At 35.6% G+C, this 13,545-nt stretch overlaps 1 protein-coding gene across 1 annotated transcript in view; it reads right to left on the bottom strand.

The window, feature by feature from the left end:
* The window catches only part of ZFC3H1 (zinc finger, C3H1-type containing), a gene marked incomplete at its 5' end in the record, with an annotated part of 43,529 nt that overhangs the window by 12,943 nt on the left and 17,041 nt on the right, over positions 1-13,545 (bottom strand). The window contains 14 exons of the mRNA XM_009327667.1: positions 1,165-1,356; positions 1,834-2,020; positions 3,808-3,991; positions 4,808-4,924; positions 5,289-5,390; positions 5,954-6,075; positions 7,185-7,316; positions 8,584-8,693; positions 8,777-9,325; positions 10,076-10,207; positions 10,399-10,573; positions 11,654-11,800; positions 12,140-12,258; positions 12,670-12,807. Of these exons, the coding sequence (XP_009325942.1) occupies positions 1,165-1,356; positions 1,834-2,020; positions 3,808-3,991; positions 4,808-4,924; positions 5,289-5,390; positions 5,954-6,075; positions 7,185-7,316; positions 8,584-8,693; positions 8,777-9,325; positions 10,076-10,207; positions 10,399-10,573; positions 11,654-11,800; positions 12,140-12,258; positions 12,670-12,807 (2,406 nt within the window). The remainder of the gene's footprint in view (positions 1-1,164; positions 1,357-1,833; positions 2,021-3,807; positions 3,992-4,807; positions 4,925-5,288; positions 5,391-5,953; positions 6,076-7,184; positions 7,317-8,583; positions 8,694-8,776; positions 9,326-10,075; positions 10,208-10,398; positions 10,574-11,653; positions 11,801-12,139; positions 12,259-12,669; positions 12,808-13,545) is intronic.

Here is a 13,545-nt window from a genome sequence, read left to right as displayed (position 1 = left end):
TCCTGTAATAGGAGAAAACTGAAGTTCCAAAAACATTTCACTTATTCACCCTTCAAAAATATTTACTTCAGAAAATTTGCTTTCAGGCTTTCAAAGAGACACATTGCTACTTACTCTGAAGTAGCATTTACTTAGAAATTATCTTCTTTTAAATATGGTTAAATGATCTCTCCCCAAGACATTCTTTTCAACTACACATTTCAGACAAATATAAAAAAAAGTTTCAGTTTGTGATGATGCTTTGGGGAAAGAGAAACCAACCCATGTTATTCTCCCATACACACTGGATTTCCATATCAATTCGACACAAACTGAGTTTTTTTCCCCTCTGTTCTTTTTGTTCATTCAGTTAAACATTCAGAGTTACATCTATCAGTACTGCTGTGTTTAGAATAGTTTTTGGAGTAAGTCAACACAGCATTACACTTCTCTATTTAAACAGGAGCTAGAAAAAAAGCATTACAGCCTTAAACCACACAACTGAGAAAAATGTAGGGTGTAGCAAGCAACAGGTGCCACCTGCTGGTAGGAATGAAAAAAAACTTGCAATTGAAACTACAGCAGCTCCCACTTTTAGTAGGAGCTGATGTCAGCACTCTCTTTCTCGCCTTCATCCACCGCTTCTATTGTCTACAGAACAGTAACAGTGACCTAAATTCTTTCTACAGTCACAATAAAAGCCTGAGATAACTCCATGACTTTGGAATTCATGGGATCAATAAAGTCTGATTTAACAGCCTCCAAATTTTGGAGCAGGGCAATACTGTTAGGTAACATCATACTATGTTCTTTCCCAAGAACTACTGGTTTGGTAATTTCTGTAGCAATAGACATTTGAGTACCTGAGGCAATACATTACTCACAGGCCCTTCACTGCAGAAAAATGTTCTACTGCTTACCAGAAATCAGGAAGTAAAGCAATTCCCTGGGAATTAGTGGTCTAGGCCATTAGCTACACAAGCAAAGCAAAATAGGTAAACAAAACCCCCAAACGTATATCCAAATTTTACAATGGCATCATATCTCAAAACGGAAGTCTCTAGGAAAATTCCTTCAGCAAATAAAGGAAGGAACAGTTCTTCTAAAGTTGACACTATCAGGGTCACAGGCATTAGAAAGATGAAGGTACGAAGACAATTCCTGGGGTGGTAACCTGGAAGTTACCTGCAGCAGAACAAGAGCATTCTGATGTCTTCCTGTAAACAGGCTTAAGTGAACCCTGTATAGGAGAGTCTCCAGCAGCTGAAAGGACACAAGATTTGGGTTTTCTTCTCCCCCGGTCACTTCCATTAGGAACTGCAGCATCCTCCCACATACGTAGTCTTTTCCATCAAAGGAATTCTCCAAATTCAAAAACTAGAGAGAAATAATTCATATTAATAATAATCAGAATACTAGTAAAGCTTCTAGGTTAAAGTTTAAAAATCACATGAATCACAGACCGGATAATGTCTTTCACCACCTTATGAACCATATCGCCCTCCCTCACACCAAATTTTCACATTAAACCTCAAAAAATACTGTTTAAATATGAAAGATCAAATAGTCAAAGTGACATTTTGCAAGCTTAAGTAACAAAAAGTAAGAAATGTAACATCTTGATTTGAAATAACTTTTATTACCTGAGGAAAAGTGATTATTTCTACAAGTATCCTGCAAACAGAACTTTGAATTGCTTCATTTTCTGAGCAACTTTTGAGTTTTCAAAAAGCTGTGGTATTTTTCATTTCACACTTTCCCTGTCATATGTACTGGTTTTCTACAGTAGAAAATGCACACTTACATAAACATTACACATATACTTTTTTTTTCTTTTTTTTTTTTTTTACTTACTGTCCACCAGATTTGGTAAGAGGGAGCATATTCCACTGCTGTTTCACACATTTCCTGTATCTCCTCCTTGGTTCCTCTTTTTGAGAAGAGTCTGAGGTAATGACACCAAATTTCAGGATTTTCTTTGTTGTTCTCAAGGGCTCGAGCCAAAACATTTAAAGTAGAATCTAAACACTCAGACGATGAGCTGTAAAAATTAAATTAAAAAAGCACTCAAACTGTTAGTATTATGACTTGCACAATATCAAATATGAAAATGGATGCTTATAATTAGAATGGAAGTGACAAACAGCCATCTTTTTTTTTTTAAAATGTGCTGTCCTTTACTATGAAAGTTTCAAAGTTTCAGTAAGTTTTCATCCTTCAAAGGTTATTATTAGGTGCAATTATCATAGTGCATGGAAAGTAAGTTTTCTAGGAAAAGTGTCAATTCAAATAAGAGTCCAATTTAATTGAAAATGGGTAAGATTCATCTGTAAGCAGAAGTCTCACGCTGCAATCATATAAAGGCATTTACATCATACAGACTTAAAAATTTAAGTAGAAATTTCAGAGGCTTAAAGTAGTTAGAATATTTGTTACATATTTGATTTACTTTCTACAGTCATCAAATACAAGCCTTTATTTCAGGCTTCTATGCATGTCATGCAGGTTTTCTCTGCCTCTAAGACATTAAAAAAGGAGATTTTACTTTTTGAGATAACTATCATGAGATGATACCAGCGAAGTAATACGAGATTAGCTCAAATAACTGATTAGATTGCAAACCACAGAGCTGAGCTTTAATTCATGAACAAACTTCCATAAAACCACAGAAAGCTTCTGAGGTCACATTTATTCTGAAAACATTTTTAGAAATTACTTTGCATAGACATTTATGAGAGGAAAAAAAAACCACACGTCCCAAAATAAAACACAGTTAACCACGTGTAAGTCTGAAGCCTTCCCAACCCCTTCTATCACCACTGCCACCTACTGAACTACTCACTTTCTTCAGAGTACTGAGGTAGGGGTGGGAGGGGGGGTGGCTGTTTTAAGAAAAGGATGCATTGTCTTCCATTAGGTTTTCTCCCTTCTTTTCTTGGCCTTTTCCAAGTATGCTTATACTTAGAAAGTGTGTTCTTCTCACCCTGCCACTTGCTGGTAGTATTTTCTTTGAGTACTGGCCTTTCCAGTTCTATCCCTTGTAGTGCTCAGGCAGCTATTGATACAGCTAAACTGATCTTTTGCTACATTTTCCATTACCCACAGTTTACACAAGGCTTTTAAGAGAGCTGCTCCCCTCCATTCCCTTTCCTCTCTGCTGCAGCTGCTTAAGCCAGTACCTCACTATTAAAATAGAAGTCAATCTCTAGAATGAAACCATCACGACAGAATTCCCACTGAAATTATCTGATTGCCAGTAAAAATATGGCACCCTGCAGAATTATTTAAAGAAACAGAAAATAGAGAAACTTAGAAATCCAGAAGTTAAAAAAAAAAAAAAAATCACAAAATAAGAAACTGAGTGCTCAACTAGACCATTTCTAGAGGGATAAAACCATACAGCAGAACTGTTCTTGTGAGAAAGCTTTCTGATGAAAGTAACTTCAAAAGTTATTCCAACCATTCACTCTGTAGAGAAGAAACTGATCTGAGTTTATTGGTCCACTATTTTATCACTGGAAGTACAACATTCCACTGTAATCTTGCGAATATATTAGGTTGTGCACTTTTCAAAGACAATTACTTCTCCCACACTACTTCCCATCAACTTCCATTCTGAATCAGAACCTACCTAAAGATAAACCGCCAGTGTAATTTATTACTCACATACTATACTGCATACAGTAGGAAATCTAATCTATATTTTAACCTACTTTTAAATAATAATTTGTGGCATTGTTGAAAAAAGTTCTTTAACATCAGAAAGGAAACTTGATCATAGCAGCATGGGTAAAGCATAAAATCAAATCTAAAATGTAGCAGACTTACCCTTCATTTTGATTCAAGTATTTGTATGCAAGTTTAATCCAAAGCTGTACATCACAGGGGTTTTCTTGGACACTTGCCTCCAAGTTGGAAATGTCATCAGTCTCACTTGTAAAATACCGGACATCATCTGGAGTCACCACGGCATCAAGAGCTGGAACTCTTTTTTTATGTTCTGTGGGATGGGCTGCAAATAAAAAAAAAAGTTTCTTTTCAAAACAGAAGTGACCTGTAAGATTAGAACTCACACAAGGGGTGTGTAGTCTGTAGAACACTGGTCATATTTCAAACACAAAGGCAAGAAATAAATAGCAGGAAAAGGCTGCTTTGATCAACAGATGCTAATTAAGGCAGTTCATTAGGCAGCATTAGGAAACAGACACATCTGACAAAGAAAAATTTAACTCAATTCTGAGTCTCTAAAAATCCTTTTTACAGGATTTGCTAACAAATCCTAAAGCTCCCACTTGCATGAGTCACATGTGAAAGAAACACTGTTGGGTTATTGACGCTCTAGCAAGCTTCTAAGTCTCAAATGCCGTTTAACAGCAGCTTTTTTAAACTCCTGACCTCAACACCAAATACTAATTCCGTACAAGTGTAAGATAACTGAACACATGAAGTTTTAGCACTTGTAGTTCTGGGAGGGAAAAATAAAAATTAAAAAAAAAGATCCTAATGGTCTATGGGCAAAGCTGAAACATTCCAGGGAAACAGTTCCTTATGCTCCTTTTAAGAACAGGTAAATAGAAATTCCACCTTAACTTCCACTCACACGTTATACTAGTTGTTTTTTTTTTCCTTAAATACAGCAAATTCAGGTAAAACTTTACCCAAAAATTTATGCAAAATAAAGTTTGCATGCAGGAAATATGAAGTCAAGAGAGCTACTAAAAGCATTGCTTTTCTTAAGAACCACTTTAAAAATGAGGTGTTGGGAAGAGGTTGGTAGGTATTTTCCCCTAGTACTCTTTTTTAAATGGATGCCACACATCCAGATTACCGTATTTTACAGGTCCAACGAACTGTTCCTCTTCACTGCTGCTACTATCTAACAGAGGTTTTCTCCAGTACTTTGGTCTCCATTTCCTTTTATCTTTCCATGTTGTAAATGGAGGTGCTGTAAAGAAGCAAAGTAGTAGAAATGCTTTTACTTTTCTGTATTCAAGATTAAAACATCTTTCCTAATAAAGATTTTAGATAAAAACATTGTGTGAATGCAACACAAGTGTATAAGTTTCAACACTACTTATTTAAAGTCTATTGTTCTCAAGTGCATAAATCACTTTTCCAAATTGGACTCCAGAAGTATTATATTATTGCCTTAAAACAAACTCTGCTGCCTTTAATTTACTATAAGCAGAATTTATAATACTGAGATAAATAAACTAAGCAACAAAAAATATTCTTGGTTTACAAAATCATCAAGGTACTTACATAATTAAAAAAAGCTTATATCGTATTTAATCTACCACGTTACTTACTGTGACTTTTACTCTCATTGACATTGCTGGCCAGAAGAACAGCCATCTGATCCACTGACATACGGTCTCTGTTTATACCAAAAAGTTTTTCAACATATTTTTCTGGAACAAGAATATTTGTATCTTAAGTAAACACATAAATGAAAATGGATAGGTAACTTAACAGCAATTTAGCACAACCTATGCTGAATTCATTAAATACGATTGCTTCAAGTGTTATGGTAATTTAACATAATAGAACAAAGAAATGAAAAACTGAAAAAGTTCTGTTTGGCAACTTGCCTATGAGGCAACAGCGTTGTTATAAAATTCCAGCTCCACCGAAACAGACCAGTCCAGTAGTTACAAAAAGAAGCGAGGAAGGCGAGAGGGAAAGATTCCATGCCCATTGCTCCCCGATCCCCTGAATCCTAGCAGTACTTTTTTTTTTTTTTTGAGTGAAATGTTCCACAGATCAATGATTTTTTTTTCTTTCTGTAAAGACACCAAGGTAACTATGCACTACAAAAGACTGAATTGGACAGCTGCAGAAACCTATTTTTTCATATAGCTGTATCTCATACATCGCTTTACATCAAAGTGCTTGCACCCAGAGCTTTTAATGAAAGCCATTCCCTTCAGAAATGAATCTTTGTATACAAAGTGAACAAAAGACTCTTAAAAACCTGTGGCAGTGCCGATTTCCTCATCAGTGCTTTTTTCTGAACAGCCAATCAGTTCTAAATTGTAAGACAGAATATCCTGAAACAGCTGCTTACGGCTAAGAGTGCAATCTTTCATGTGCTGCCTAAAACAAAAAAATAAGCAATTAATGTATTTATCACAGCAACAATTTAATTAGGCTTGTAACTAGGAAGTTGGGTTTAGTACACGCTAGGGTAAGGCATAAAGAAAATGATACCCACAGAAAACACTATAGCCTGCTTTGAAATTTCTGTTAAATACGTCCGTCTTCTCTAAACTTAAGCCTGCATCAGTAACTTAATCCTAGTCTTCATTATTTCACTATAGCCTTACTCTTCAAAATAAGCCTCTACACACTCACTTCACACTAACACAAAAACATAGTATTAAGAACTTTCCAGTTCAAACAAGGTAGTTACAAGAATTAGATATCACTTTGTATGTAAAAGATTCAAACTATGGTTTGATGGCAACAGCTAAAAGCTGATCCAAAAAGCTGTCTGCCATCGAAAAGGGCAAAAAGAGAGAGCTGAAGTCCACTCCTATCATATTTTTCCACTAGTTAGAAGTTTCCAAAGTGAGTTTATTCCTGACCAATTCATAGCCATTTGCTCTTGTACCAACTCTTTAAATATACTGTGCAACACTGTTTAACAAACTATTTTTAATATAGTTTAACACCAAGCTTCAAAGAAACAAACTTACACCAGTATTTTCCCAGAAAACTAGAATTCTACTACTACAACAGGGGGGTTTTTTTGTGGGTTTTTTTTTTTACATAATCACATAATAATTGGTATATGCTTTATTTTGGTTAGCAGCATGATACGTCTCTAGTATGCTTAACAGTGTCAACCACTACCTGAGGTTCCATGATGGTCTGAAGTTATGCTGAAGCTATAAAGCAAGAGGAGTCCCATCTGAATTACAAGGCAACCAAAAGGTGAAACATTCTCTAACAGTCCATACTGCTTTTCTAAACTTACATCTAAAGAGCCTCCTTTCTTCATGGCTTAGATGAAAGGGTTTTTTTTTCCTGCCAACCAAGTATCTGCAATAGGGTATTGAAAATAACTTTCTTTTCTAGAACTTGTGCATAGGATCGTAAATCCAGACCTTTTAAAGACATGAAAAACATGCCTATTTTGGTCTTTGAGTCAGACATCTAGAAGAGAGATTTAGTTCAAATGAACAGAATTAAAAAGAACTCACCACTGACAGTCATCGTCATTACATGTGCCTGTTAAATCAAAACGGCAGAAACACTGTTTTGGCTCAATCATATTGCTATACGTTACTGAACTGAGGTACAGTTTTTCCTTGGTTCGAAAATATGGACTAAACCTACAATGAAACATTGAATTATTGTGACAAAGCTTACAAAGACATCAGTTTTACTAAACAAAACATGTAAAGAAAATCCGTTTTTCTGTATTAAATCTCATTATTTCCAAAACCCTACTAATAACCAAAAGCATCACTGACCTATGAGTTAAGAGGAAGGTGAAAACAGTGGGAGAGTAAGGGAACAAAACAGTACTTCTTGATCTAAACAGATTCTGCTCTAGCATTCTCTTCTCCCTTAGGTGCAGAGCTTCATTCATATAAAAACAAGAAGTGTAGTAATCAACCCGTAGCGAAAGCAAACTACTGAAATTGAATTTTAGTTTAGTTCTAGAAAAACTGCACTCAAGCTCTAGTCAGCATAAGATCAGTGTCGAATGGAAGTATAAAGAGAACCGTTAAAGATTAATCTGAAAAAAGTGAAAAAATCCACATCAGGTTTTAGAACGTGTAAAAAAAAAGTCTGAGCTGAGCAGACTAATGCTTCTTTTGAATCTTTAGCTAAAGTTTGACAATGTCAATTTTGGTATTTCTAGCTCCTTAAGGAATTGAAGCCATAACCTACAAGAAGTTAAAATGAATACTCCTTTATGATGCATCCTCCATCTTTTGCTGCTTAAGAATACAGAAATAAAAAACCTGAAGCACATGGTAGGATTCAACTGCTCCAGTTTAAATTCCAGACTTTTGTTTTCTAAAAGTTAATGTGTAGGAACAAAGCTCTCTTTAGTCAAAAGACAGATATGTCAAATTGATTACACTTGCAGGTGCCTACTTTAAGTCAAGATGAATCACTGTGGTCATGCCTCTTTCCACTGAGCAGGAATCCAAAAATAAGTGATTGGCTCAATCTTGACTCAGACAATGTAAATCCTAGCCAAGTTTAAAGGCTGCATAATTGAAACGTGCTTGTTAATTTTTTCCTGGATTTTAGATTGCTTCATATTGGATATAAAAATCCTGTCTTCAAATGCTAAACTATTATTTTTTAATTTAGTTATAACAAACAACAATCCAGTTGCAGGGAACAGTACGCAATACAATGTAAAAGCAGCATACTGCACAAAAGCAACGGACTCCTGCATAGCAGAAAAAGTAACTAAAATCATGAGGTTCCCTAAACTAGACAAAATTGTTTCAGGATAGTCAAGCTTCTCACTGCAAGTTGTCTTTCTGTATATGCCTGGGTATCAAGGAAGAGCAGTGAAGAATACTTGAACAGGAACACACACTCAGAGAAGTCAAACAGCTGCTACAGTCTTCATACCTGTAGGATTTAAATACTAGAAGAGGACTATGATACGGTCCAAATGGAAATGGTTTCACTTCAGTTTGTTTATTTTGCGATGTAACAAAATCCATGTCCACTGAAATTTCCTAGGAAACAGATAAACAGATATATAGCAATTGCAATACCACCTAATAAAGACAACCTTCATATTTAGTTTTAAAGCATTTACCTGACCACACAACAAATCTTCCTTAGGTACTATTAAGGCAGTACCTTTCACTAGCAGCTCTTTCAAGCTGTCAGCTTTAGCATAAAGTTTTTTCAGTTCATCAACATTCAACCCAAGGAACAGCTCAGGCTCCTCTGATGCCTTTTTAGAAACTTTGTTTATAGTTTCTTGTTTTGGAGTGTCCATGTGTTTAAGATTCGGTTTAGTGAAAGAATTAGATTCTCTGAAAGATCTCCTTCGTTCTCGGTTTGAATTAGACAGAACTTCATCATCAAAGTAGTTTTCTTCACTGTCCAAAGACAATTTATCCTGTGTAAGATCATGAAGTGATGGCTGAGGTAATGTAAACTCAGATTCTTCTTCTGCATGAGGTGCAACATTTGATTGTTCCTTGGTTTGAAGCGCACGGGCCTCTTTCAATTTCTGAATCTTCAGAGCATATTCGTACTCTAGTTGCTGTAGTCGTTTTTTCTCTAGTGCAATCAATTCTGCTGAATGCTTTTTTGGACTTGATGCAGGGGTGTTCTCCAATTTCAACATTTTGCTTGGCTGAAACAAAAACAATTCCCTTAGTTTCATTTTCACCTTTACTGATCTATTGACAGGATGTAAATGAAACATGGGCAAGATATTTAATTCAGAGTTTATAAAAACATATTTTAAACTCTTGCCAGAAAATTTCAACAAACAGCAGGAAAACCACAAAAGAGTTTGCCACAATTCAACTGACATGTTTTTGCAGGTTTTTCAATAAAAATTACCCTACATCATGTACAGGGCTTCAACAGAAGTTCTGGACACATTCAAAAGGTGAGCTATAAAACAAGTATACACAGGGGAGGGGGCGGTGGGGAGGAGGTGGACGGACACAACACACACACAAAAAAAACCACTTACAAAAATATTTTAGCCCTGTTTTTCTCTATTTTGTTTTTCAAAACAACAAGATCAGATCTCCACTTCAGCATCTTTGCTAGATAGTTTTAACAAGATCACTGATGTCTACAGACAGTAAAATATTTCCTTCCTTCCTTCACAGGCATATAGCTCCTCTTATTATTTATCCGTTAGTGACATTCCCCTGGCACAGAAATGCAGGCTTTGAATAGTTTTCTTTTTTAAATGCTTAATGTTTTTTCTGTTGAATTCTCAAAAACATAGGAAACCAATAGGAAGACTCTACAGTGCTTTTGAAATGTTTTCCTATTTTCCTGAAATCCCATTTGAACTAAGTTTCCTAATCAAACTTGCTACTGCTTTTCAAGTACAGCATGGTTTAAAAGCATGCAACAGACTTACTCCAAGATGATCTTGCTCCAGTTTTCGTTTCCCAATTTCCTTACTTGCTACTGCTTTTGCTCGAGCAAGTTCTTCGCCATATTTTAATGCCAGAGCTTTTTTTACTGTAACTCGTTGTTGAACTTTATGAATCTGGAAAAAAAAAATACTACAGTAAGATGCAAATTTTCAGATGATATAACCACATAATAAAATATAATCAGAAAAGACATAGGAATTAATTAATGATTATTTCCAAGAAAGCCTACTGTCTCCAAAAATCAGGCTTCCCATTTCAAGATTTCCAGCTCTAAGAAACAGAAATATTTCAAAATTAAAGTTACTTGTTCCTGAAGCTTCTTGAGAAACATCTTATTAGCATTCAAGATCTTCTCTGTTGCTTGTAGCTGTTCAGCCAGTTTGTTAATCTTATTTTCAGCAATTCGAACATTCTCTCTCTTCTTAGCCTCTTGTTGCAATAAATGTTTCAAGACAGATTCATCCTTCATCAACAGAAGTCTAGAAGTAGAAAAGCCACGTAACAAAATTTTTTTCCAAAGGGAAGTTTCTCAGAGCTATCGCTGCTCCTCTGAAACCCTAGTTATTTAAGAACCCAACTTTTTTTCACTGATCAAACAACATTCTAAGTTTCTTCAGGTAGTCTTAACATCCATGAAACATTAAACATTGGTAGTACATACAACAGATTTCAGTATCCCAAGTTCACCATGTCAGTATAAAGCAGATGAAAATATTCTAGTTATGAGGACAGGGCAAGGTAAGTAAAGTGGTGCATCTTTAATACTGTTCTTAACATTAAGATATCCAAAATACACACGTTCTTGCTTTCTGTTAAGTAACAGCCCAATTCTTCCTTAGGGCACATACACACATTAGCAGATATACAAGCCATACTATTATGGCACAATAGCAGAGTAACTAAATATAAAAAGCTATGCATTAAAGGAAGTAAGCTAAAGACTTAGATAGATAAGTATGAATAAAGGCAGGGCGGAAGAACGTCCTTCAATTTATGTCTGACCAGGAACCAGTTTATTTCTGTGTAGTCTTGTGAACAATCAAGTGGCAACGGAAGCAGAGAATAAGGATGCAAAGCACTTATACTTTCCACAGTAACTTGGAAGAAGGCTGAGAAACATGGAAGAGGCATGCTAAAAGAGAAAAGGTGTACAGGAAAAGCTTCAAACAGCATACCTATTCTGCAGACAGACTCATTCATTTATATATATCAGGCATATCCCATTGAAACATGCTACCCTCAAAGCGTACTGAGTAGTGAAAAGCACACTACTTTTTTCATATTTCAGAGTTATTAGGTGGCACAGATGATGTTCTAGTCACTGAACGTAAACACAGCTGAAAACAGTTAGCATGACAAATCATACTTAAAAGTTACCATCAAACACTCACTGCAACACAATTCCTTTTGTACAGCAATAGAATTCAAGACTGAATAGTTCAAGACAACAGAAAACCAATCGTTTGCTGTACTTTAAATGCTACACATTCAAAAAGATTATTTACAATTTTCATCCTGCTAAGCAAACAAGGTAGGACTTATGACAGTGAAATATGTACCTGTTCTTCTTAAGCTTTGCTTCTGCTTCTGTGACTTGTTTTGTCACTACTGCTATTCTCCCAATTCCATCAACTTCACCATCAGAATTTGCAGGGGATGAATTGTTCCTCAGTGGATCGGACTTAATTAAGCGTTGCTTCTCACGACTAAAATCGAGATGTTAAAAGCAAAGATGTTCAGCAGCTTCAACATTCATTTCGATGTGTGCTCCAAATAGTTTTTTTTTTTTTTTTAAAGTAGCAGGACAAGATTTCAAGTTAAAAGTAAAAGAACTTTCCACAACTGCGATCAACTACTGTAAGTCAGTTCAAATCCAAGGACTTTCTTTAGACTCCTATGTTGTCTTCCTAAAAATTGAGTGGGGGAAAAACCTGAAGGTAATGGCAAGGTTTTCAAACTCAGATTTTCCTTCCAGTTACAAAAACAGACTAGTAAAGGACTACAAAGAACATACATTTTACATTAACAATTAAACTTAGTTGTACCTGGCAATCTCTTCTTTTAAGAGTCTGTATTCTATCTTCTTATCTTCTGGTAGAGCCTCTGGAGTTCTCATTGGATCATTTTCTTTTTCTGATTTTGGAGGGGCTTTGATTTTTGAGGCCTGTTACAAGTAGTCACTAGTCAATACTACTCACACCAGTTTAAAATACAGCTATTAACTGCTATTTTTAAGAGGCATTTCAGCACAAACTTAACACTCTTCAAGGCTAATAAGATCTTTTAAGCCAATATTTTTTTGCTAGTAATTAAAGATGCATTGAATTTTAATTGAAAAAATGAAGCCAAAATATATTACAAATTCTATCTTCAGGATGCCATCTTAACCAAAAGATCATTTTAATTAGCTTGTGCAGTCCAAATTACAATGTAATGGTCCAGACAGGAGTAATGTACTCACTCTTGCCCACTTCTGATGCAATCCAATATTTCTTGACCAAATTCAAAAGTTTAGATTCCATATACAAAGCAAAATCATTACAAAATAAACTTATTAAATGCTGATAGTGTTTACCTCAACATTTCTCCTTGCTTCTTTTATCATCGATTCTAGTCCTCCAAACACACTATTAGTTGAGTTAGAGGGCTCTCCATCAGACTCGCTATCATCTGAGTCATTTAATGTAACCACAACAGACTTGTTTTTTTGAAGCTGTGGGGAGAATGAAAAAAGTTTTATAGCAAGAAGAAAAAGTTACAGAGACAGATACAACTGAGCACATATTTACTAGAAGAGAAAAAGGAGGTTAACTCCTTTTGTTATCATGGCACACCAATTCCACATTGTAAGAAAAAAAACCCAAGTGTTTGTGCATCTCCACTACAAGATAGAGATACTGTACCCATTCTTGATACTGTAACATGAAAGGTACTCCAACATTTTCAAACTATTCCCAAGTACATGCAGCATATTTACGTCTCCACGGTCATAGCATACAAATCTCAAACCTTTGATTCCTGTACTTCATTAATTATTTCAATTATACTGAAAATTATAATCTGCCATTTGCAAGCAATTTTAAGTAACTGAGAGGTAACAATCAATCAAGTCTGCATTAGAAATGCTGTGGCAGACGTACCAGAACTCCCTCATCTTTCTGCCACACAGTTGTGATGCCTCTTGTCCCATAGCTATACTTAGCTGACCTTACAGTGAGCTGCTCAGGCAGTTAAATTGGCAGAACACCAACAGTACATAAAGAACAAATGAAACAAGATTAATCACTTTTTGCCAACATCACTAACTGAAAGAGCTCACTGAAGATCAGATGACTGCCAATTCCAGCACAAAGAAAGATGCAGAAAGAAGCAGACAATTTAGATTAACCTCAAATGCTCTGGAGTTACAGCTTGAAAAGCAGCAACTTAGTTCACATCTCCAGGACCGCTC

Source organism: Pygoscelis adeliae, unplaced genomic scaffold, assembly GCF_000699105.1.
Source record: "Pygoscelis adeliae isolate BGI_AS28 unplaced genomic scaffold, ASM69910v1 Scaffold113, whole genome shotgun sequence".
NCBI classification, from domain to species: domain Eukaryota; kingdom Metazoa; phylum Chordata; class Aves; order Sphenisciformes; family Spheniscidae; genus Pygoscelis; species Pygoscelis adeliae.
The sequence above is the reverse complement of the archived record's forward strand: the minus strand, read 5'-3'. Positions and strand labels throughout refer to the sequence as shown.